We start from the raw sequence: 23,422 nt of genomic DNA on the forward strand, positions 1-23,422 counted from the left end.
AAAAAAAAAAAAACATACGTATGTGTGTATGTGTGTTTACATGCATATATGGATATGATTATAGCACTTTTAACTTAATCAGCCTAACCTACTTTCCAACATAGAACTTTCTGGAAGTTACCTGTATTATCGTTAAGGTGGTGACTACCCCCTGCCAAAGAATGAAACCCAGGCAACCTCCCACTGTCCACACACCGCACTGCTCTGGTCCGCTTTCTTGTTTTCTCACTTCCTGACATCATGTCCCGGAGGTTATCCGGCAGCCCAGACTCTCTCGGACCCCTCCCTGCCCCAGGAGACAGCCTGGGGACAGGGCTCAGGACAGGGAGCTGGGGTTGGCGGCCCCCAGGGAGGGCAGACACCCAGACAGGTAAGAGCCTCCGCTCACAGGTGCACATGCTGGAATGATCATAGCATCGACTTCATGAAACAAGGGGAGTTTCTCAGTTGCCACGGTACTGGCCGGCAGAATAACCTATAACCCACCTAAGTGCTTGCTGGGCCCTCAGCACCCTCCTCGGTGACAGGGAGCGGCAGCCTGGGGTGGGGGGGGCTGAAGGTGTCTCCCGGCCCCCGCCCAACCCTAGCCTCTAACCAGCCCTAAGCAGCACACGCGGCGGGGTCTGGGGAGGACAGGGACCGTTGCCTTCCCGTCTCCTTCTGGCCCGGGTCCTCCCTCCCAGGCGGTAGCTAGACAGCTGTTCCCAGGATCTGCTTTGAATTAAACAGTGGTGTGGCCCTTTAAGAGAAGCATCTGCCGCCCCCGCGCCCCGCTGCCCCCTTTGATGTCGCTGGCGCTGAGAGGTTCCCAGCCAGGAGATCTGAGGGTTTGTTTCTGCCTCCCCAGAGGCCACGTGCAGATCACAGGGTGGGAGGGAGGATGGGCCGAAGGTCACATGGGCGGCCTCCCTGGCCTGCAGCCGCTGTGGCAGGCACCGGGACCGGCAGGCCGCGGGGATGGGGACCAGCCGGCCAGGAGCTCATTAGGGTGCGAAGGAGCCAGCAGCTGGGAGAGCTAAGGAGGAGCCATTTCTGGCTCTCCCCACAAGGCCTGGGGCAGCCGGCCCCCCAAGGCCCTTCCTCATCTGCACAGCGAGGAGTGCAGGTTGGCATATTGGGGACACTCCCGTGACACCCCAGAGAGCCCCGTCTCCACAGATTTTCAGGAAGCACCTCCCATCCCTCCCAGCTTTAGAATGTGGCCGTTCCCAGGTGGACCCTGACACTCCAGGGCCAGCCCAGCAAGCGGGAGGGTCCTTCAGCCAGGACCATTGGCCGCCAGCTGAGGCTTTGTGGGGAGGGCAGGATGGGACAGGGGTGCTGAGAGGCAGGCAGGTCCTGCCAAATTACCAGTGGGACCCAAGGGGTTGAGGTTGGGGTCAAAAAACCCTACACTGCTCCCCTGTTCTTTCTGGCATGGGGGGTAGGGAGGGAAGATCACAGCAGGATGACAGGGAGCACAAGGCCCAGCTTCCTCCTACAGCCCTGGAGGCTCTCCCCCCTAAATGAGGAGGGTTCTAACTCCCAGGTGCTCTCAGTCCTAGGGTGAGGAGTGTATATGGTCCCTTCTGCCAGGTGACCCCAAGGCTGCTCAGGCCAGGGCTGCGAATGGCCCCCTGATTCCCAGGAGAGGATGTTCCAGCATCAGACCTAGAAGTGTCCATAAGGGGCCTAGATACCCCCCACCCCCTGCACCAAGCAAGGGGTTTTGCTAATCAAGGTCCCAGGATATGAGGCCAAGGGGGATTTCCGGCTAATGGATGGGGGTGGGGGGCTCTGGGGAAAACCAAAAGGGGGTTTAAGTTCAGTGATTGCAGGCTCTGGCCTTGAGGTCCCTTCCTGGCTCCTAGCTGGAGATGGGCTCTTGGCTGGCTGGGGAGCAGAGCCTCCTCTCAGAGCAAGCCGCTGCGGGGGTGGGATTGTCTGCCCCCACTTCCCTGCCCTCTTGGGCCTCAGAGGCCAGCAGCTGGGGTGCGGAGCCGCCCAGGTGGCTATGCGAGGCGAGGCGGCCGAGGCCCGCAGGCTGCAGCTGGGACCCAGACGGCAGGCCACAGCTGGAGCTCAGAGCAGCCCTCCTGCGACTGAACCCAGTCTCAGGGCCCTCAAGAGGCCCCAGGAGGGAGCCAGCCCTGTGGTGCAGGGCAGTCCCACATCTGGGGAAGGGCACTGGGTCCATAGCTGCTGGATGGCCTGAGGTCCCGCAGGCCCAGCCCTCTGGCCCGATTATTGGTCTGAAGGGGCCTCATGCAGGGTTTCAGGTGGGACCCCCTGCAACGCTGATGGCCCTCCACCATGCCGTCCTCCCTCCCCTCCAGTGCCTTCAGCCAGCCTGGGCCCTGAACCTGCCCCAACTTGGGCCCTAGCTCTTTTTTTTCCTGAAATGTTCGGTCTCTACCTTTTCCCAGGAACTGCGCACATGTCCACACATGGATCACAACTGCCATCAGTTAACCGTGTGCTCATCTGAGGTCGCTAGCTCTCCCCCATGTCTTCCTCCCCAAGGGCCAGCCCCCCACACCCCCAAACCATATCTGCGGATACCCTTCTGAGGAAACAGGGCCCCCCTCTGGGTTCTCGTTTCCCCAGCTTCCTTGCCGCTGGGCATTCACCAGATCTAAGTTTAGCCAGAAGCACCTGCTGCCCACCTGAATGGGAGCCAGGAAGCCAAGAGGCAGGAATAATGTGAAGTCTACTGCATGTGGCTGTGTGTGTGTGTGTGGGGGGGGAGTGGGCAGAGAAGGGCAAGCCCCACGCCCAGCATCTGTGGTGTCCCTGGTCTGCGGGCCACTGCAACGAGGTGATTTGGAATATTGTTCCTGCTCCTTGTCCCCAAACCTAAGTGTCTGTCCCCAAACCTAAATGTCTGCCCTCTAGACATTCCACGAGCCCTTTGCACCCAGGACCTCAATCTACCTTGGTCGCTGAGGGATGGCCAGCATCCATGACAAAATAATAACAATCGTATTTCACACGCTCACTGGCCTCTGGAGGTCCTGCTTCTTTTTATGTTCCCACCACCCTAGGAGGCAGGTACTATTCTTGTCCCCACTTTATAGATAAGAAACATAAAGATCAGAGATGCAGCCACAGGCTGGGAAATCAGGCACTCAGTCCTGCTGCCATATCCCCCAACATGTGGATCCCCCAGACATCTGTGTAATGAGCAAATGGGGGGTATGCACATCACATGTCCCAGGAGAATTTCCAGAGCTTGAGCAGCCCACCCTGTTCCAACCCAGGCAACTCAGTTTACCCAGCACACATCTTCAGCCACCTGGGGTCCAGCCTGGTGACCACCATGGGCCAGACTCATTGGAGCTCTAGGGTTTGTTTTTTTTCAGGTAAAATTAGCATAACATAAAACTAACCGCTTGGGAGTATAGAATTATTTAGTACATTCACAATGTTGCGCAATTTCCACCACAATCAATTTTAGAACATTTTCATCACCCCAGAAAGAAACCTTGTACCTGTTAGCACTCCTTCCCCATTCCTCCCTGTCTCCTGGCAACCAGCAGTTTGCTTTCTGTCTCTATGGATTTACCCATTCTGGACATCTCATACGGTGGAATCACAAAATATGTGACCTTTTGTATCTGGCTTCTTTCACTCAGTGTGACGCTTTTAAGGTTCATCCATTTTGGAGCACGTGTTACTCCTTCATTCCTTCTTACGTCTGAAGACTATTGCATTACACGTATAGACCGCACTTTGTTTATCCATTCATTTGGTGATGGATATTTGGGTTTTCCACCTTAGACGATTGTACACAACGTTGCCATGAATGGCCATGTACAAGCTTTCGTTGGGACACCTGTTTTCAATCCTTTTGACACTATACCCAGAAGTGGAATCGCTAGGTCGTATGATAGTTCTGTTTCAGCTACTGTGGAGCCACCAGACCGTGTCCCCCGGTGGCCGCCCAGTCTACGTTCCCACCAGCAGCATACAGGCTCCAGGCTCTCCACACCCTCGCCAACGCCTGTTCTCCACTTCTGACCATGGTCATCCTACTGGCTGGGAGGTGGTATTTGACCCATTGCTGCTCAACTGAGGGTCTTCCCTCCTCCCACCGGTCAGGGCCACAGCGGCCTCTGGGCTGGGTGAGGGCAGCCTGGAAGCAGAGGCCCAGTGCTGCGCGGCTTGAAGGCCCGGCTGTCCTGGGAGGACCCGCCAGCATCCAGGAGTTGAAAACTCTGAGTGGAGGAGTCTGGGGTGCAGAAGGTAAAGCTGGCCCCTGGGGGGTGGGAGCACAAGGACAGGGCCAGTGTCTGCATCTGCGGGAGCATGAGGGTGAGCAGCCAATTGCCACAGCAGGGTCAGGGGTGCAGTTCTAAAGGAGCAGGAATGGGGAAGGTGGAGACACAGACGGACGGGGAAGTTCTGGGGAAAGCTGTTCGCTTTTGCCAATTATGTTGAACAAACCAAAACAGGAACTCATTTTGGTTCAATGTGCAGGCTGGGACACATTAGAGCAAACACCAGTGGGTATAATATGCACGCTCTTCCCTTGTCCTGGAATTTTGTTGGCAATCGTAACTGCCATCCCTGCCGTGCACCGTGCCGAGCACTTTCACGCATGGGCTCCCGTGATCCCACAAAAGAACCTCTGATAGAGGTACGGTCATTACCCCACTTTAAAGAAGAGGAAACAGAGGCACAGAGAGGGGTCACAGGCCTTGCCCTGAATCTCCCAGCCAGGAAATGGCTCAGAGCCCGGTCCGCGTGAAGCACAACCCCACTGGGTCACGCCATCCCTCTGAAAGTAGCACTCCCCTGCCTGGGACTGGGGATAACAGGCTCCTGGAGGGAGAGGGCTCCCTGGGCAGGTTCTCCCCAAAACCCAGGTCAGCTGGGGCCGGGTGGGAAGGTGGAATTCTCTGGACGGAACCGAGGTTTGAAGCCACTGCCTCTGGCTGGCCGGTCCCAAGTATGACCTTTAAGCTGACCCAACAACAGTACAGTCAGTGTGGACTGCTGAACGAACAGGACTCATTCTCAGCACCTCTGTTAGCCTCTCTGAGTCTCAGTTCCCCTCATCCGGAAAATGGGCACACAGCCGCCCTGAAGGTGCCTGTGGGGAGGACCCGCGCGTGTGACACAGCCTGCCTGCCCTCTCCTTGGTTGAATGACCCCCGCCCAGGCCAACCTCTGGGGCACCTCAGACTCATCTTAGGTTTCGAGGGCTCTGCCACAGCATCTCTACCCCTCAAGGGCCCAAACATCGGCTGTTAGGGGCCCTGTTTGGCCTTACTGGGAGACCAGCCAGAGCAGCCGGCTGTGTGTGCAGCTCAGCCTCAGCCTCAGGCCTGGTGAGGACAGAGAGCACTCAGGGCCCACGGCAGTCAGGGGGGGGGGGCTGGGGGGGGGGGCTGCCAGGACCCCTGGCAGCCTCCAATCTCCTGCCCCACGAGGGGCTGCAGGTGCTCCCCAGAGGACACAGCCTCCCCATTGCCCTGAATTAGGAGAGGAGCTCAGGAAGCCCTGCCCCAGTTCTGGATCCCTGTCCCAAAAGGCAAGGCCTCTCTTTAAAAACGGGTGTAATGGCATCCACCGGACTGTAGATGGGAGGGATTAAGGAGAAAAGGTCTGCTAAAGCTGTTCATGGCACTTTGTGGGTGTGGAGGGTGAATAAATGCTTTTTTTTTTTTTTAAAGATTTTATTTATTTATTTGACAGAGAGAGAGACAGCGAGAGAGGGAACACAAGCAGGGGGAGAGGGGGAGGGAGAAGCAGGCTTCCGCTGAGCAGGGAGCCCGATGCGGGGCTCGATCCCAGGACCCTGGGATCATGACCTGAGCTGAAGGCAGACGCTTAACGACTGAGCCACCCAGGCGCCCAAATAAATGCTTTTTTTTCTCCCCACCCACCCGCTAGAAGCCTCCTAAGCAAACACCTGCCCACCCCCCACCCCCCATTTTGATTTCTGAGAAAGAATCTCATTCTGTCCTCAGTGAGGTGCACCGGGAAGGTGAGCTGATGGGGCAGATGAGCTAGGTTGGCTGGAGGTCACTGAGGGGAGACCAAGCCGGCGGCTCATCGATCCTGGCCCCCTGACCTCCCAGTGGTGGCTGGAGCAGGGAGAGATTCTTGGGGGTCCCTGGGGTGGAGCGCTCAGCCAGGGCTCAGGCAGAGAGGATCCAGGAGCCCACCCCGAGGCCCACCGACCTCGGTAAGTGGCAGCGCCCCACTGCTTCCCAGCGCCGCCCAGAATCTGTCTATCCAGGTGGCGGGACCGGGCGACTCCCCCGTGGCGCCGTGCCGGGGGCGCCCGGTGCCTCCCGCAGGTCACCGAGGGCGCCGGGGCCCGCGCCACACCTGTCCGCTCCTCCTGGAGGCCCCGGCGCCGCTGCTGCCGGCCCCTCGGCGCGGGGCCCTGTGTCCGCCGTCGCTTTGATCCCGGGGGCCCCGCTGGATAAAAGTCCCGGGCGGCTCCGCGCCAGCGCCAGAGGGGGAGCGCAGCCGAGCCGGCGTCCCAGCGGGCTGGCGCAGGGCGAGCGACGCCGAGGAGCCGGGGCCGCGGGGCCGGCCGCGGTGAGCGCGGGGCTCGGGCCGGTTCGGGGCGGGAGGGGGGGCGGGCCGGGGTCCGGGTCGCCCGCGGGCTGCTCTGGGCCTGGGCAGCGGGGTGAGGGGGCCCCGGCGGCTCAGGTGAGCGCGCCCGCCCTGCGCCCCCAGCCCGTCGGGCCCGGCCCCGCGCGGCAGGCGGAGTCCCGGCGCGGAAAAGCCCCGCTCCTGCCAGCGCCCCCCCCCCGCCGCCCCTTCCAGCCTCCCGGGGGCGGGGGCGGCGGCGCCGGGCCGGCCGCGGGGAATGGAGCTGCCGGGACCGCGGGGCCGCGCTGCCCCCCACGGAGCCGGGCCGGGAGCGCCTCCGGCGGCCGCGGCGGGGTAGGCCAGGCCCCTCCGTCAGGCTTGCGGTTTGGGAAGAAAAGGCGATGCCTCCGCCAAGAAAAGAGCGAATGCGGCCCCCTCCCCCTCCGCCGAGCCGGGCGGCGGCGGCGGCGGCACATCTAACGCGCGGGCACCCGGGCCGTCGCGGCCCCCGCAAACTACGCCCAGGCTCGGCCCCCGCCGCTTATTGGCGCGGGCCGGAGCCAGCGCACCCAGACCCTGCGCTGCCCTCGCCGGCCGCGCGCGGAGCCCGAGCTGCCCAGGCCGACGGCGCCCGGCCCCCGGAGCCTCGACGCCGAGCCGCCCGCGCTTCCTCTGCCGGGCCCAGCGCGGGGAGCGGGGCGAGCGAGGCGAGCGAGCAGGCGCGGCCGGCGCCCCGCGGCCCGGCGCCCCCGGCCCGGCGCCCCCGCCGCCGCCGCCGCCTCAAGGCCGCCCGCTCTCCGCAGGTGGCCGCGGGCCCGAGCGGCGGGGCCATGGGCCGAGGGGTGCGCGTGCTGCTGCTGCTGGGCCTGCTGCACTGGGCCGGGGGCGGCGAAGGCAGGAAGACCTGGCGGCGCCGCGGCCAGCAGCCGCCCCCGCCGCCGCCCCCGCCTCGTGCCGAGGCCGCCCCCGCGGCGGGGCAGCCGGTGGAGAGCTTCCCGCTGGACTTCACCGCCGTGGAGGGCAACATGGACAGCTTCATGGCGCAGGTCAAAAGCCTGGCTCAGTCCCTGTACCCCTGCTCGGCCCAGCAGCTCAACGAGGACCTGCGCCTGCACCTCTTGCTCAACACGTCCGTGACCTGCAACGACGGTAGCCCCGCGGGGTAAGGCCCGCACCGCCCGCACCCGCCCGGCGCGCCCCTGCACCCGCCCGCACCGGCTCCGGCCGCCTGGCCACCAGGGCGCGAGTGCCGTCCGCCTCCGTGCCCCCTCGGACGCACGGCGTCTCTGCGCTGGCCGCCCCGGGGGAGAGGAGCCGGCCCTGGGGAGGGCCCGGCTCGGGGACCCGCAGCGGGGGTGGGGTGCGGTGCGGCAGCGCTCGGAGGGCTGGCGTCCAGCCAGGCCGGGCACTGACCCCTCGGCCACTGGTGCCCAGCCCCTCTGCTCGCGTCCTTCGGTCTCTGGGCGGGGAGATGGCAGTCCTCGAGTGGCCCTGGCTCCAGCAGGAGGAGGCGACGCAGCGGGGCGGGGAGAGTCCTGCTGTACCCCCACCCCCACCCCAGCTCCACTCCGACCCTGTCTGCTCCCTGCTGCTGCCGGGACTGCCTGGGATCCCAGCCAGCCAGAGGGACAGGGAAGGGGCGCAGGTGGGACAGAAGGACCTGGGGTGCGGCATTCACCCCTCTCCGGCCGCCAAGTATATGAAGGAAGGATGTAAGCCTGAGGGTTGGGGAGGGGTCAGGGGCCCCCCACACCCTCAGCTAGTCGACAGCCGGAGGACCAGACGTTAGGTCGGGGCCCGGTGACACCCGTGCCCTCCCACGGCCTCCTGGCGGGTCCCAGGTCCCCCACCCCACGCACACTCGTCTAGGGAGGGCTCTTTTCAGTCTCCAAGCACCACCGCGCGTCCCAGGAGATCCCGAGCCCGGCGAAGACCGCTCCCCCCGCCCGGCCGCCGGCGCCAAGGTTACAGCGGGTCCCGCGCGGGGCGGGCCGTGGGGATTTTCCACGGACCACACAGCCCCTCGCGGCCCTTCCGCCCCACGAGCGCCACCTCCCGGGACGGGCCACGGCTGGCGGGGCGGCGCGCGCTCTGCGGGACCTGGCCGCTGGCGCCCCCGTGCGGCCGGCGCGTGCGCCCGGCGACAGGTGGAATGACCCTTTCCTCCCCAGAGCTGGGTCCTGCAGCCCCAGCCGACCACCCTGTCCGCCCGTCCCTCCCTCCCCCCTTGCAGCTACTACCTGAAGGAATCCAAGGGCAGTCGGCGGTGGCTCCTTTTTCTGGAAGGTGCGTCCCGGGAGCCCAGGCGGCGAGGCGGGCGGAGGCCCCTGGGTGCTCGGCCCTGACGTCGTGGCTGTGCTCGCAGGTGGCTGGTACTGCTTCAACCGGGAGAACTGCGACTCCCGCTATGACACCATGCGGCGGCTCATGAGCTCCAGAGACTGGCCGCGCACCCGCACAGGTCAGCAAGTCGCAAGCCTCGGACTGCCCGGGGCTGCCGCCTGCGGGCTGGGCAGGGCAGGGTGGGGCTCCCAGTTCCAAGTTCTGGAAGAACTCCTGTCCCCTCGCTTTCTAGAGCCCTGGGGAGGCCCCCACCCCGCCCACCCCCCAGTTCTCTAGCCCTCCTAAGGTCAGGGGCTCCCACCTGTCATCTCTCATTCTCATCCCACAGGTAATCTCCGGGGGGGAGGGGGGGCTTACCATGGCTGCTCTGTCCACCACTCATTCCTAGGCCAAAGCAGCCGGTGGAGGGTGGGAGAGGTCCAGGGTCACATCCAAGTGACTGGCCTGGCCCACCTGCCTTGTGGCCAAGTAGGCTTGCCCACATCCTACGCCTTCCTGTAGTCCCGGTTGCCGCACGCCCCTTCCCACCAGAAAGACCACTGCCTCTGTCCTCCCCCACTGCAGGTACAGGGATCCTGTCCTCCCAGCCGGAGGAAAACCCCCACTGGTGGAATGCCAACATGGTGTAAGAGGGAGCAGAGGGGTGCTTCCTGGGGGGGGGTCCCATCTGTGAGGGAGTTCTTTCCTGAGGAGTCCCATGGGGGGTGGTCCTCCTTGGGGAGGGCCCTTATGGCGGGGGGGGAGTCCTTCCTGGGCGGTCCTGTCCTTGGGAGGATCTTGTTCTCAGAGGGGTCCTTCCTAGGGGGTCCTGTCCTCAGGATCCTTCCTGGGGAGGGGGTCCTTCCTGAGGGCCTTGGGCAGCGGAGGAGTATGGTGGCAAGCTCACCCTGTCCTTGTGTCACAGCTTCATCCCCTACTGCTCCAGCGATGTCTGGAGTGGGGCTTCATCCAAGTCTGAGAAGAGTGAGTCCCTTGTCTTCTTTTCTATTCCCTGCCCCCGAAAGACAAGGCAGGGCGGCCAGTCTAGTAACTCCATCTGATCCCCTGGCAGTGTGTCCCAGGATGCCTGCCCCAAGCACCCACTGCCGGTTGTCCACGGCTGGCTTGGTCCCTGCAGGGGTCCGCACTCCTGGATGTTCCCTGGGGAGGGGCCCTCAGCATAGCCTCGGCACCTGTCCACCTCCCTCCAGTTCACCCCAGCCCCGGCCCCATCCCCTGGAAGAGCGTCCAGGCCCCCAGCTAGAGCTGCTCCTTCCAACCTGGAGGCAGGGCGCCTTGCTCTCTGTCCAGGCCCCCGCTTGAAGCCACCCTCCTCCCCCATGCAGATGAGTATGCCTTCATGGGCGCGCTCATCATCCAGGAGGTGGTCCGAGAGCTCCTGGGCAAAGGGCTGAGCGGGGCCAAGGTGCTGCTGCTGGCTGGGAGCAGGTGAGCCAGGCAGGGCGGGGCGCGAGCACGCAGGCGGGAGTGGGGATGGGAGGGCAAGGAGGGGCAGAGCCTGGGACTCTGGAGGGCTCCCGCCGCACCAAGCCTGGGCAGGCAGCCGCAGCGGGAGGGTGGCTGGATGCCAGGGAAGGGGCTACAGTGACCTAGGTAGTCGGTGAGGGGTTAGCTGTGGACAAGGGCGCCTTCTCCAAGGGCCGGGGTCCCTGTGAGTGGGATCATCCCTAGGCCAAAGCAGCCGGTGGAGGGTGGGAGAGGTCCAGGGTCACATCCTCTGGGAGTGCAGGGGGCCCAGAGGACATCTATAGACTAGATGACGGGGCCTGAGGCCACGTATGTCACCTTCGTTTGCAGATAAGGAAACTGAATCAGAGAGTGAGAGAGAAGGGAAAGAGGAGTGGGAGGAAGCGGGATGGCCGGCCACTTGGCTCATTGCCTTGGGGTCAGTGCCTCCGAGCCCCCAAAAGGCCTGTGGGTCTCGCACATGACGTGGAGCCCGATGGCAGTGCAGAGTGCATCAGGATCCCTGCCTGTCCCGGGGGCTGGGCTGGGGGCAGGCGGGCTCTGGGGCCGCACCCGGCCTCACGTGCTGCCTTCTCCGCAGCGCGGGGGGCACAGGGGTGCTGCTGAACGTGGACCGCGTGGCCGAGCAGCTGGAGGAGCTGGGCTACCCGGCCATCCAGGTGCGGGGCCTGGCGGACTCGGGCTGGTTCCTGGACAACAAGCAGTATCGTCACACAGACTGCATCAGCACAGTCACCTGTGCGCCCACGGAGGCCATACGCCGCGGCATCAGGTGCCAGACGCTGGGATGCTGGCTGGGCCCACCAGCTCCTGTGCAGAGTGCCGGGGGGGCCGGGGGCCGCCTGACCCACGGCATGTACCCAGGTACTGGAACGGGGTGGTCCCGGAGCGCTGTCGGCACCAGTTCAAGGATGGAGAGGAGTGGAACTGCTTCTTTGGCTACAAAGTCTACCCGACACTGCGCTGTGAGGGGCCCACGGGCCAGGGCGGGGGGCGGGGGGCAGGGAGCGTCAGTCTCGGCTTCCTCCAGCCTGGAGTCTAGAGGTCGGTCTGGAGACCCCTGCCCGCCCACATGGGAGCGGGGTGCCTGAGCCATCGGGTCTGCCTGGGACCTTCCTGGTCTCAGCGCTGGAAGTCCACTTGGTCCCAGGCAAACGAGGACAGTTGGTCACCCCGTCCACATTCACAGTGAGGAATGTGCTTGGCAGCCGAGTCCCAGTGCTGCCCTTGGTGGGGCCTTGGCTGTCCCTCCTCCTCTCCACCGTCGAAGGGGCAGCGTCACCAAGCTTTGGTCAAAGCGGAGTCCCTGGGGGCCAGGCTGGGGGAGGGGCGGGGGTGGGTGCCGAGGGTCTTCCTCAAGCAAGGGTGCTGCGGGGGGCTGGTGGCCAGCACTCTGGGGGGAGCCCAGCTGGTCTGTGAGCCTACGAAGGCCCTTAGCCTGGGCTGGGGGGCCGAGTGCCGAGGCAAGGCCCAGCTGAGCTCTGCCCCCCAGGCCCAGTGTTTGTGGTGCAGTGGTTGTTCGACGAGGCCCAGCTGACTGTGGACAACGTGCACCTCACGGGGCAGACTGTGCAGGAGGGTCAGTGGCTGTACATCCAGAACCTAGGCCGCGAGCTGCGGGACTCGCTCAAGGATGTGCCGTGAGTGAACCGAGGGCCACCGACTCAGCCCTCCAGACGTGCGGCAAACCCTCGGGCTTATGGGCGGGATGGGGCGGCTGGGTGATGGACACTGGGGAGGGTGTGTGCTCTGGTGAGCGCTGTGAATTCAGAGGTACAGACCTGTGCCTCTGAAACAAATAACCCGTTGTATGTTAAAGAAAAAAGAAAAAAAAGAAGGTAGCAGGAGGGGAAGAATGAAGGGGGGGAATCGGAGGGGGAGACGAACCATGAGAGACTGTGGACTCTGAGAAACAAACGGAGGGTTCTAGAGGGGAGGGGGTTGGGGGATGGGTCAGCCTGGTGATGGGTATTAAAGAGGGCACGTTCTGCGTGGAGCACTGGCGGTTATACGCAAACAATGAATCATGGAACGCTACATCTAAAACTAATGATGTGATGTACGGTGATTAACATAATCAAAAAAATGAAAATTAAAAAAAAAATCCTCGGGCTTAAAGATAGGGGTCTCACAGACGGCAGAACAAGAAGCAGCCATCCAGCCGTCCAGACAAGGGGTGTTAGCACTAGAAAGAAGGGAGCTTTCAGACCACGGAAAGACGTGGAGGAAACGTAGATGCGTATTACCAGGAGAAAGGAGCCAATCTGGAAAAGGCTACATGGCCTATGATTCCAACCCCGTGACATTCGGGGGAAACGGCAGAACTGTGAGGCAGTAAGATCAATTGGTACCAAGGATAGAACTGGAAAGGGGGGAGGGTGAACAGAGCGCAGAGGAATTTTAGGACAGTGAAACTGCTCTGTGTGAGACACGAGGGTGGACGAGTGTCATTATACATTTGTGCAATCCCGTAGAACACACAGCAGTGAGCGCGAGCCCTCACGTACGCCCTGGGCTCTGGGTGATGATCCTGGGTCCGTGCGGGCTCCTCAGTGTGACAGACACACCATCTGGTGGGACGCTGATTGCAGGGAAGGCTGTGCGAGTCGGGGCGGGCGTGCACCGGAAATCTCTGTACCGCCCACGCCATTTTGATGTGAACCTAAAACTGCTCTAGAAATAAAGCCTATTGCACAGAAAAAAGCACACGTCCGGGTCAGCCTCCCACCGCGGCCCAGCGGGAAGGGATGCGCTCGGAGCAGGGTTTGGAGGCGGGGGGAGACGTGGGTTAGTCGGGAGCATGTGGGCAGGTGGGGAGAGGCCTGGTCCCGAGGAGCAGCTCGCCAGGCACGGCTGCACAAGGGAGGCGGGAGCCGGGGAGAGGACAGGTCCCCAGGGGAGAGGGCACCAGGCTGGGGCAGGGAAGAGGCCCAGGTGGTCGCTATAAGCCGCTGTCTCCTCCCCAACAGGGCCAGTTTCGCCCCCGCCTGCCTCTCTCACGAGATCATCATCCGAAGGTCAGTGTCCGCAGGCCCTGGAGAGATGGTGTCCCCGGCTCTCGCTCTGAACACCCAGCCCCGCCCCATCCACTGGCCACCTGCCTTCCCTGCTCCGTGGAAGGGCTTCCTAGGGCTGTCAGCGCCACGTCCACAACCAGCTGTGTGGCCAGAATTCAGACCCAACCCACCTCCCGCGGTAGCCTGCTTTGGCCACACCGACTGACCCCCGCCTGGATTTCTGTCTGTAGCCACTGGACAGACGTCCAGGTGAAGGGGACCTCACTGCCCCGGGCGCTGCACTGCTGGGACAGAAGCCTGCACGACAGCCACAAGGCCAGCAAAGCCCCCCTGAAGGGCTGCCCCGTCCACCTGGTGGACAGCTGCCCTTGGCCTCACTGCAACCCCTCCTGCCCCACCATCCGGGACCAGTTCACGGGGCAGGAGATGAACGTGGCCCAGTTCCTCATGCACATGGGGTTTGACGTGCAGACCGCGGCGCAGCAGCAGGGCCTGGAGCCCAGTAAACTGCTGGGCATGCTCAGCAGTGGGAGCTAGGGCTCCCGGCCCTGGGGGCTGGCACTGGGGGCCAGCCACCTCCCCGGGCTCCCCTGCCCCTCCTAGGACACGCAGGGCCCCGGCTGTCCCCACGGCTGCCTTCGGGAGGCCCAGCCAGAGCCGGGAGTCCTGGGTCCTGCCGGGAGCCCTAGCCCCCCTCCTGCCCGCGCCGAGGAGCCCCCCGTGCGGGGTTCCGGCCCACCGGCCCCCCAGCCCAAGGGGCCCCCGGTCCAGCCCCAGCCTCAGCCTCAGCCTCTCCTGGCCTTTTGTATTATTTTATAAAGTGACTTTTTTTATTACTTTAATTTTTTTAAAAAGGAAAATAAGAAATATATGATTAATGATATTGTTTTGTAACATATTTTTTTTAAATAATGAAAAAAAAGACAACAAAAGAGCCTCATCCTGCAGGCGTGTTTATTTGAATGGATCGCGTGCCCACCGCACAGCCCCCAAGCCCACCCCCAGGGCAGCAGGGATCCTGGGGGGCAGCCACTGGACACACAGGTTCTGTTCAGGGCCCCACGCCCACCTGTGTCCCGTTCCAGACCCTTCCGTTCACACGCTCAGCAAGCACGGGGCGTGGGCGCGGCACAGGCCCTAACACAGTGGTCACATCCGACTCTGCCCCATCTGGGGACACGGCGCCTCGACCCCTGCACTGTCAGCCCTGTGTTGCCCCGGGAAACACTCCTAGCCAGAGAACATGTTCTTAAAAGTTTGCATCGCATCTGTTCTCACGAGTGCCCCCCGGGCACACGCGAAGATACAGATTCGGGGAGAAAACCTCCCCCGGCCCAGCCCCCGCTCTGCTTCCCAGAGCACAAGCGGTCCTGTTGCTGCGGGTGGTCCCGGGGGCCGGCATCCCAGCACACGTGTGCCCACACTCTGCTGCTGCCCCTGTGTCGGCAGCCCTCGGCGAGCTGCGGGTGGGCATGATGCTCCCCGCCGTGCCCCCCAGGACTGGGCTGCATGACATCACCGGGCGCCCGCGTCAAAGCCCCAGAGGCGGGACTGCTCCACCCTTTGGGCTTCCTGAGCACTCCCTGCTTCAGGCACCCCAGCGCGTGGCCCCGAGCGGCCCTCGAGCAGGTTTTATTAAAGCCCCTGGAGAGGCCATGTGACAGAGGGAGGATCCTTGTCAGGTCAGCCTGGGCTCCGCACCCAGCCTCCCGCCACAGATGGCAGGAGTTGGCAGACCTGTCCCCAGAATGGGGAGAATCTCAGAGACCCCACACCCTCACTCCCAGCAAGGTCAGGGGCCGTGCCCGGGGCGTCTGACCAGCTCTGCCCAGACATCGGGGCCACCGTGGGCCTGAGAGGGACCCGAGCAGAACCCGAGGGTGCTGGGGTCATCTGCTGAGGGGTTCCAGGGCCTCCTCCCGCCCCACCTTCAACCCACTGGGCACCCATGTTGGCTTCCCCAGGTGGCCCTGAGTGGCCCGCCTGTGGTCTCCTCCATGGGCCACTGCTCCATGGTCCCCTGTGGGAACCCATGCAGTTCCAATGGCCAAGGGCAACAGTGAGGTCAGGGATGGGGTGGCCAAAGGCTGGAGATGAAAGAAGGTGTATCCAGGAGTGACTGACTGCTGGCTTAGGGGGGCAGCCCCTTCCTGGGCCCCTGGACAGCCATGGATGGTGCGCCCCCAGTGGGAAAGGGGGCGAGGAGCGCCCCAAAGGGGAGCCTTCACAGGGAGGGGCCTGCCACGGTCGAGCTGGGGGGGGGACTCAGACGGTGCTGCCCTTTAACCAGCTCTGTGCAGAGAAGGGCGGTGGGCGCGACATCAGTGCGGGCAGGCAGACGTCTCGCTCCACCTGAGGCGGCCCGGAAGGGGTCAGCGGGCAGCTTCGCATGTCTCAGATGCGCTAGGCCCACTGAGCACCCTACCTGTGGCGTAGGCCTGATGGGACTCCTTCCACCAAAGGAATAAACCTTGCTCCACGTGTTCCCGACAAAATAAGAGAGAGGCGAGTGGTCAGTCCTTGCCACACTTTACTGCCGGGCCGGTGACAAAGCGAGCCCCGGGCACGCTAGGTCGTGCCTGCCGTGAAACCTGCAGTATTCGGCACGGCTTCCCATGTGACGTGGGCACTCTGAGTCCAGCTTTTCCGGAAACGTTGCTCTTTCCACTTCCCTTATCACGTGATTCCCGCAGGAGCAAAAATGCTCAGCACATGCTTTAAAAAGTGGGGGGCTGGGGCGCCTGGGTGGCTCAGTCGTTAAGCGTCTGCCTTCGGCTCAGGTCATGGTCCCAGGGCCCTGGGATCGAGCCCCACATCGGGCTTCCTGCTCAGTGGGGAGTCTGCTTCTTCCTCTCCCTCTGTCCCTCCCCCCACCACTTGTGCTCTTTTTCAAATAAGTAAATAAATAATCTTTAAAAAAAAAAAAAGCATCTGCCTTCGGCTCAGGTCATGGTCTCAGGGTCCCGGGATCGAGCCCCGCATCGGGCTCCCTGCTCCGCGGGAAGCCTGCTTCTCCCTCTCCCACTCCCCCTGCTTGTGTTCCCTCTCTCGCTGTGTCTCCCTCTGTCAAATAAATAAATAAAATCTTTAATAAATAAATAAATAAAAATATTTTTTAAAAAGTGGGGGGCGCCTGGGTGGCTCAGTTGGTGAAGTGTCCGACTCTTGGTTTCGGCTCAGGTCATCTCAGGGTCCTGAGTTCGAGCCCCGTCAGGCTCCACGCTGGGCATGGAGCCTGCTTAGGATTCTCTCTCTGTCTGCCTCTGCCCCTCCCACCCCCACCTCCACCCCCCGCCCCCGCAACCATGCATGCACTGCCCCCCTCAAAAAAAAAAATGCTGCTAAAAAAAAAAAGCCAGAAGATGCAGCTGCCTGGGCAAGATGCTCACGCGGCTGCCCTCTGCTCCGCCTGCCGTCAGAGCAGCTGTGACCTTCGGGCCCGGCCCGCGGTCCTTCTCCATCAACCCTCAGTCCCCGAAGTCTGGCTACCAAGCCTCTGTGTCCCCTGAGCACACGGAGCAGCCACACCATCCTTTCTGCCCCGTGGACACCTGCTTAATGTCATCGAGCTCACAGCCAAGTTGTTCCTGCTTTATAGGGGCTTTCCCTGACTCCCCCAGAAAGGCTAAATTCACTTGAAATTTTGTTGCTATTTCCACACTATGAGCAGTTAGAACCTTAGTGTTTTTCTATGGTGACAAGTTAGTGAAGGCTTGAGAACAGACGTCATCACCAGCCTCGCGCCATGCACGTGGGGAGCCGGGGTCTGGAATCTGGAACATGTCCCGTGTCAGGCCCCCAGGGGTCCTCACCACTGTCCCAGCCACGAAGAAGATCCCAGGGTAGGGTGGCCAAGCAGACCGTGGGGAGGACCTCATGGGCGCTGTGGGCAGGCAAGCCCGACTGGCAAAGCACAGGACGTAGACTTTGCTGTGATCTGCTCTCCAACTCTGAAGGTCCCTTACAGACAGGGAGTGGGTAAGAACTGAGAAGGGGGAAACAGACAGGACTCAGGCACTAGGGCCACGGTGGAGCAGACCCCTCTGCCTCTGCCCTGCTTCATCACAGAGAACTCAGGGCTTGGCTCCGCCCCCCTGGGGGGCTGGGGAAAAGCTGGTGGTCCAGTGGCCAGCAGGGGCTTCGCCCAGACTTACGCAAAGCAGCCCCTTAGGGATGAGGAGAAACAAAGCCAAGGGCAGACACCGAGGACCTGAGTCTGGGCAGGGCCCCCATGCCATGGGGACCCCCTCCCCCGGGGGTGGCCACGGGTCTCAGTTTCCCCACGGAGAGCAGGATGATAAAGACGGGTGTGCGCACCTGGCGTCTGAGACCCAGCTCCCTCATGAAGGTCTCCCACTCAGCACCCGCACGCTGACCCTTGCTCTGCGGGGCCAACAGGCGTCCAGTGGGGGCTGTGGGACAGCCATGGGCGCTGATCCCAGGACGCTGCCCTACTTGGGCTCCGTGGTCACTGTCAGGTCAGCTTGCAGGCCAGGATCCCTGGGATACTCTTGTTGCCGTCATGCCAGTCCCTCCCCAGCATTTCCCTGCGCCATGTTTACCTGATTTCCAGGCATCTCCGTGCTGGCAGTTGGAGGCCCCCACCATGTCTCTTCAGGAAGGGAGGACCCCCCTCACTCACCACCCCTGCTCCAGGGTCCTGGGAGGCTGCCTTCTGCCTGCATATTTGGGCTGGCCATCCCCGGGCACCCAGGGACACCCCCCAGCGCTGACAATGCTGAGCCCGGTCTTCCCGAGATTCCCAAGGTTTCAGGTGCTCCAGGCTGGACCCCTCAGGGGAGGGCGGGAAGGGTGGTGCCCCAGCAACTGTTACTGTGGTTGAGAAACACCGCTGGGTTCACTGTTAGGATTTGCTAAGTTATGAACTTTGGCTGAAGCGTGGCACATGTCTGCTTGAGATAAATGAAACTGTCTGCTCCGATCGAGAGGATTTCCTTCCAGCTCCCTGTGGTCACAAGGCACCCCCCACGCCAGAGGCCCATGTTGCCCTTGCTCCCTTGCCCAGGGTCATGAGCTGCGGACACGTGGAGGGATGAAGCAGACAGTCCTTCCCAAGGGCGCACACGGTGCTGCCCAGGGACGGAGCCTTCCTCCTGAGTGTGAGTGAGCTGGCCAGGCTCCCCAGTGAGCAGGAAGAGGACACTCCATGGAAGGGGCTGCCTTGTGAGGACTTCCTACCCACCCTGTAGCGTCTGGACGTTATCTCAGAAGATTAAAGACGTGAGAACCAATGAGAATCCCTTATTTTACGATTATATTAACTGTTCTGAAAAAATCATAAACAGGCATGTCAGGTCAGATGACCACCACAGTTCTACTGTTAGAGGGGGTTGTGTGTGTGTTCCCCGAGAACACTGTCCACGAGAGGCCCCCACGGCTGCTGAGACCCCGAGAGGACGGCAGGAAATGGAGACGTGGACACGTGAAGTGGGGACACCACTCCAAGCAGATGGCCCAGCTCCCATGCTCTGGACCCTCCCTGTCACGATTCTCCCGACAGACACCCTGGTTTTCCTGCCAAGAGCATTTAGCAGAATCTAACCGCAGGGAAACAGGCAGACAGACAATACACATTGAAAGCCTGTGAAGACACTGGCCTGGACTCTTCAAAAGGACAGTGTGTATGGGGGGCTACAGACTATTCCGGAATAAAGGAAACTGACAGACATGACAGACCAATGCAATGCATACTCCCAATGAGATTCTGGTGCAAACGTTTTAAAAGGTATAGAGTGCAGGGCATCTGGGTGGTTCAGTTGGTTGAGCGTCCGACACTTGATCTCAACTCAGGTCTTGATCTCAGGGGTCCTGAGTTCAGGCCCCGCACTGGGCTCCATGCTGGGCATGGAGCCTACTTTTAAAAAAAATAATAAAATTAATTAATTAAATTAATAAAAGGTGTAAAGTATATTTTGGGGATAGATTGAGAAAACTGAGTAAGGACCATGTATCAAGTGATCATTCTTTAATTTCCCAATTGTGGGGGCACCTGGGTGGGTCAGTTGGTCTGCCTTTGGCTCAGGTCATGATCTCAAAGTCCTGGGATAGAGCCGCCCCCCCACCTAGTTGGGCACCTTGCTCAGCGGGGAGCCTGCTTCTCTCTCTCCCTCTGCTGCTCCCCCTGCTTGTGTGCTCTCTCTCTCACTCTCTCTGTGTCAAATAAATAAATAAATAAATAAAATCTTTTAAAAAAAATTTCCCAACTGTGGGAGAATGGCTTTGTTCTTAGGAGGTGTACATAGAGGTATCTAGTGGCAAATCACCGTATCTGCAGAATTAATTAGGATTTTTTTTAAGATTTTATTTATTTATTTGACAGAGAGAGACACAGCGAGAGAGGGAACACAAGCAGGGGGAGCGGGAGAGGGAGAAGCAGGCTTCCCACTGAGTAGGGAACCCGATGTGGGGCTCGATCCCAGGACCCTGGGATCATGACCTGAGCCGAAGGCAGATGCTTCACCGATTGAGCCACCCAGGTGTCCCCAAAATTAATTAGCATTATTAATTATTAATGGTGTGGGGGAGAGAGAACACAAATAGGGCAAAATATTAATAATTCTTGAATCTATAGTTAATTTTTGAATTAATAATTCTTGACACCTGGGTGGCTCAGTCGGTGAAGCATCTGCCTTCGGCTCAGGTCATGATCAGGGCCCTGGGGTCGCGTCCTGTGTCAGGCTCCCTGCAGGGAGCCTGCTTGTGCGCACTCTCGCTCTCTCTCTGACAAATAAATAAATAAAATTTTTAAAAATAATAATAATAATAATTTTTGAATCTAGGTGAAAGATATCTGAGTGTTCGTTGTATTATCTTGCAACTCTTCTGTAACTCTGAGATTTTTCTAAATGAAAAGTCAAGAGAAATATGCATAAGGATGTATATTGTATGCAGGATGGTCCCAGTGGCTGAGCTGGGGAACAGAATTACAGGGGATTTTTTTTTGTCTTTTCCTGTATTGACAGGGCCTTCATATGGACAACCTTTACAGTCAGAAAATTGTTCTTCATTTTCAAAATCATTTCATATACTGTTAATACTTCAGCTTAAAGAGGGGAGACCCGAGTTTTTTCTAAGCATTATTATAAGTTGAGGAAAGACAAGTGAAGAGTTCCGTAACAAAGCCCCAAATGATAACTAAAACTCTATGCCCCCCGGGGTCAGTCCCAACACCTCCAGGAGATCAAGCTGAGCAAAAGCCCCAGGGACTTGGACAGCAGGGTCCTGAAACCATCCCAGCCTCCACTGCTCGCCCGGCCTCCCGAACATCGTCCTCCCTCCTCCCAGGGGTGATCCTGGAGGCTTCTGAGCCCACCTTCCCTGTCTGCTGCTCTCCCTCCCCCTCCCCCTCCCCCGCAGGCCGTGGAGCCAACTGACCGACAGAGGCAGGTGCTTCGGAGGTGGGCCGGTGCCAGCAGCCAAGGGGTTAATGGTCCTGGCAGGGGCTTGGCGGCAGGACGCAGGGGTCAGATGACCCTGGGGGTTGGGGACAGACACACCCGGCTGCTATTCCGGGGCTCCAATCGTGACCACCTATTTATAGTGCGGGGTGGGGGTGGGGGTGGGGGTGGGGTGCTCGCCCGCCCCGCACAGGCCGCGGAGAGGCAGCCCTCTGCTGCAATGTCAGGCGGCGTCCTCATCACCGCTACTGCAGGCTGCCGGCACCTGTCTCCGCGGGCACAGCGGAGAGCCGGGCCGCCGGGGCCAGCGGGCAGCCAGTGAGGCGAGGACCAGGCCGGCCAGATGGGCAGCACCATGGAGCCCCCCGGGGGTGGGTACCTGCACCTAGGCGCTGTGACGTCCCCCGTGGGCACGGCCCGAGTGCTGCAGCTGGCCTTCGGCTGCACCACCTTCAGCTTGGTGGCCCACCGGGGCGGCTTCGCGGGCGTCCAGGGCGCCTTCTGCATGGCTGCGTGGGGCTTCTGCTTCGCCCTCTCCGGCCTCGTGCTGGCCTGTGAGTTCACCCGGCTGCACAGCTGCCTGCACCTGTCCTGGGGCAACTTCACCGCGGCCTTCGCCATGCTGGCCACGCTGCTGTCCGCTACGGCCGCCGTCATCTACCCCCTGTACTTCACCCGGCTGGAGTGCCCCCCCGAGCCCGCGGGCTGCGCAGCCAGGGACTTCCGCCTGGCCGCCAGCGTCTTTGCCGGGCTCCTCTTCCTGGCCTACGCTGCGGAGGTAGCCCTGACCCGGGCCCGGCCGGGCCAGGTGGCCAGCTACATGGCCACGGTCTCGGGGCTCCTCAAGATCGTCCAGGCCTTCGTGGCCTGCATCATCTTCGGGGCGCTCGTCCACGACAGCCGCTACGGGCGCTACGTGGCCACCCAGTGGTGCGTGGCCGTCTACAGCCTGTGCTTCCTGGCCACGGTGGCCGTGGTGGCCCTGAGCGTGACGGGCCACACGGGGGGCCTGGGCTGCCCCTTCGACCGTCTGGTGGTGGTGTACACCTTCCTGGCCGTGCTCCTCTACCTCAGCGCAGCTGTGATCTGGCCCGTCTTCTGTTTCGACCCCAAGTACGGTGAGCCTGGGCGGCCCCCCGACTGCCCCCGAGGCAGCTGCTCCTGGGACAGCCAGCTGGTGGTGGCCATCTTCACCTACGTCAACCTGCTCCTGTACATCGCCGACCTCGCCTACTCCCAGAGGATCCGCTTCGTGCCCACCCTGTAGCTGCTTGCCTGCCAGGGCTCTCCAGGGGCCCTAGGCACCGTGAGGGCCACCCGGGTGAACCCAGATGCCCAGGGAGCAAGCCCGAAGCAGGCAACCACCAGAGCCACTCCTGGATTTCTGGCCAGCCTGGGGGAGGGGGGAAGGGGAGACAGAGGGGCAGAAGGCCCTGAGCAGGACACAGGCAAGCATCCTCCTCCCCCAGGCAGCTCCCAGCCCCTCTCTGTCTCTTGATCTATCTCTCTGTGTATATCTCTTATCTCTGTCTGTATCTCGCTCGTGCTTTCTCTCCATTTCCTGGCCCTCCCTGGCTCCCTACTGCAACATGAGAAGCCTTTGAAGCAGATGCTGTTGTGACCCACTTTATAGATGTGGACATCGAGGCTAGGGTTTGGAGGCAGCCCCATGTGCCCAGTGTCTGGAGACCACATTCAGGCCATGACCTAAGTAGAGTTGAAAAGGGGACGGTTCCTGGGAGTGTGGGAAGGACAGCGGTCTCAGCAGGGCGCTGCTGGGGGGCTCTGTGCCAGCTCAAAGAGAAGGAGCTCGGCGTGGGGACCCCTCCCTGCCCACCTCGGAGTGGCTGTAGGAAGAACAGGAATCATGGTGTGGTCACACACGGCAGCTTCGGCAGGCTGGAGACAGTGCCGGGGGCCTGTAGGGGCCCACAGGGCGTTGGCAGCACCGCAGTGAGCGCAGAATGCCAAGGGGAAGCCGGGTTCCCGCCCGGGGAGGGAGTGCCCACCAGGCACCCACCATCAGCCCCAGGGCGGCAGCTTCTGCAGGGCCTGCTGTGGGCCCTAGACAGGCGAGTCTGGGGCAGCCCCCACCCAGGGGGAGGGCCCAGCCGGGGGCAGCCGCTGGGTCACAGGGCCTGGGCGCCAGGCACCTCCCTAGTGCTCACAGGCCCACGACCTCCGCTCAAGTATCCTTTCACCTGGCCGCTGACCACCAGGGCCCACTGGAGCTGAGCCCTGCCGCACTCCAGCTCCTCCTGCTCAGGAGCCCGCACTGGGCCGCCCCTGAGTCCAGCAGCCCCATGGCCCGTCCTGGGGCCTTGAGCAGGAAATAAAGGCCAATGTTGACACGCTTCCTGGCTCTGGTGAGCAGTCTCTGCCCAGGGGACGATGGCCAGCTGCACCTCCTGGGCCATCCCCCCAGTGTGACCCAGTGTGAGCGGGGAGACGGGCCAAGACTGCGCCTGACTGAGGGAGGAGGTGCCCCTTGGGCTGAGGGGCAGCCTCCCGAGGAAGGAACAGGCATTGTCCTCTCCCTCTGTGGGCAATGGGGGTGGGGAGGTGAGGGTGCTGCCGAGCTTGTCTCCCCCCTTCCAGTGGTGCTCACCAGCACCCCACACTCCTGCAGGGGCTTGCCAGGGGCGG

At 61.7% G+C, this 23,422-nt stretch overlaps 2 protein-coding genes across 4 annotated transcripts; both read left to right on the forward strand.

The window, feature by feature from the left end:
• Nucleotides 1-7,359: 7,359 nt before the first annotated feature.
• On the forward strand, nt 7,360-14,293 carry NOTUM (notum, palmitoleoyl-protein carboxylesterase). 3 transcript variants are annotated; one of them, XM_081804229.1, is made up of 11 exons: nt 7,360-7,693; nt 8,765-8,817; nt 8,897-8,992; nt 9,439-9,499; nt 9,779-9,837; nt 10,200-10,302; nt 10,922-11,113; nt 11,206-11,306; nt 11,834-11,981; nt 13,311-13,358; nt 13,589-14,293. In XM_081804229.1, the coding sequence occupies exons 1-11, from the start codon at nt 7,362-7,364 to the stop codon at nt 13,893-13,895; spliced, it is 1,500 nt and encodes a 499-aa protein (XP_081660355.1). In that variant the 5' UTR covers nt 7,360-7,361; the 3' UTR covers nt 13,896-14,293. The 3 variants fall into 3 exon arrangements, with proteins under 3 accessions (XP_081660355.1, XP_081660356.1, XP_081660357.1); XM_081804230.1 differs by lacking the exon at nt 11,206-11,306 and having other exon boundaries at nt 10,922-11,205; XM_081804231.1 differs by lacking the exon at nt 11,206-11,306.
• A 6,658-nt stretch (nt 14,294-20,951) lies between these two features.
• MYADML2 (myeloid associated differentiation marker like 2) lies at nt 20,952-23,130 on the forward strand. The gene has a single exon (XM_006743094.3). It carries the CDS (start codon nt 21,120-21,122, stop codon nt 22,041-22,043), a length of 924 nt encoding a protein of 307 aa, XP_006743157.1. The 5' UTR covers nt 20,952-21,119; the 3' UTR covers nt 22,044-23,130.
• Nucleotides 23,131-23,422: the final 292 nt, after the last annotated feature.

The sequence above is a fragment of the Leptonychotes weddellii genome, chromosome 15 (genome assembly GCF_054177405.1).
Source record: "Leptonychotes weddellii isolate Sample4059 chromosome 15, ASM5417740v2, whole genome shotgun sequence".
In the NCBI taxonomy this organism is placed as follows: domain Eukaryota; kingdom Metazoa; phylum Chordata; class Mammalia; order Carnivora; family Phocidae; genus Leptonychotes; species Leptonychotes weddellii.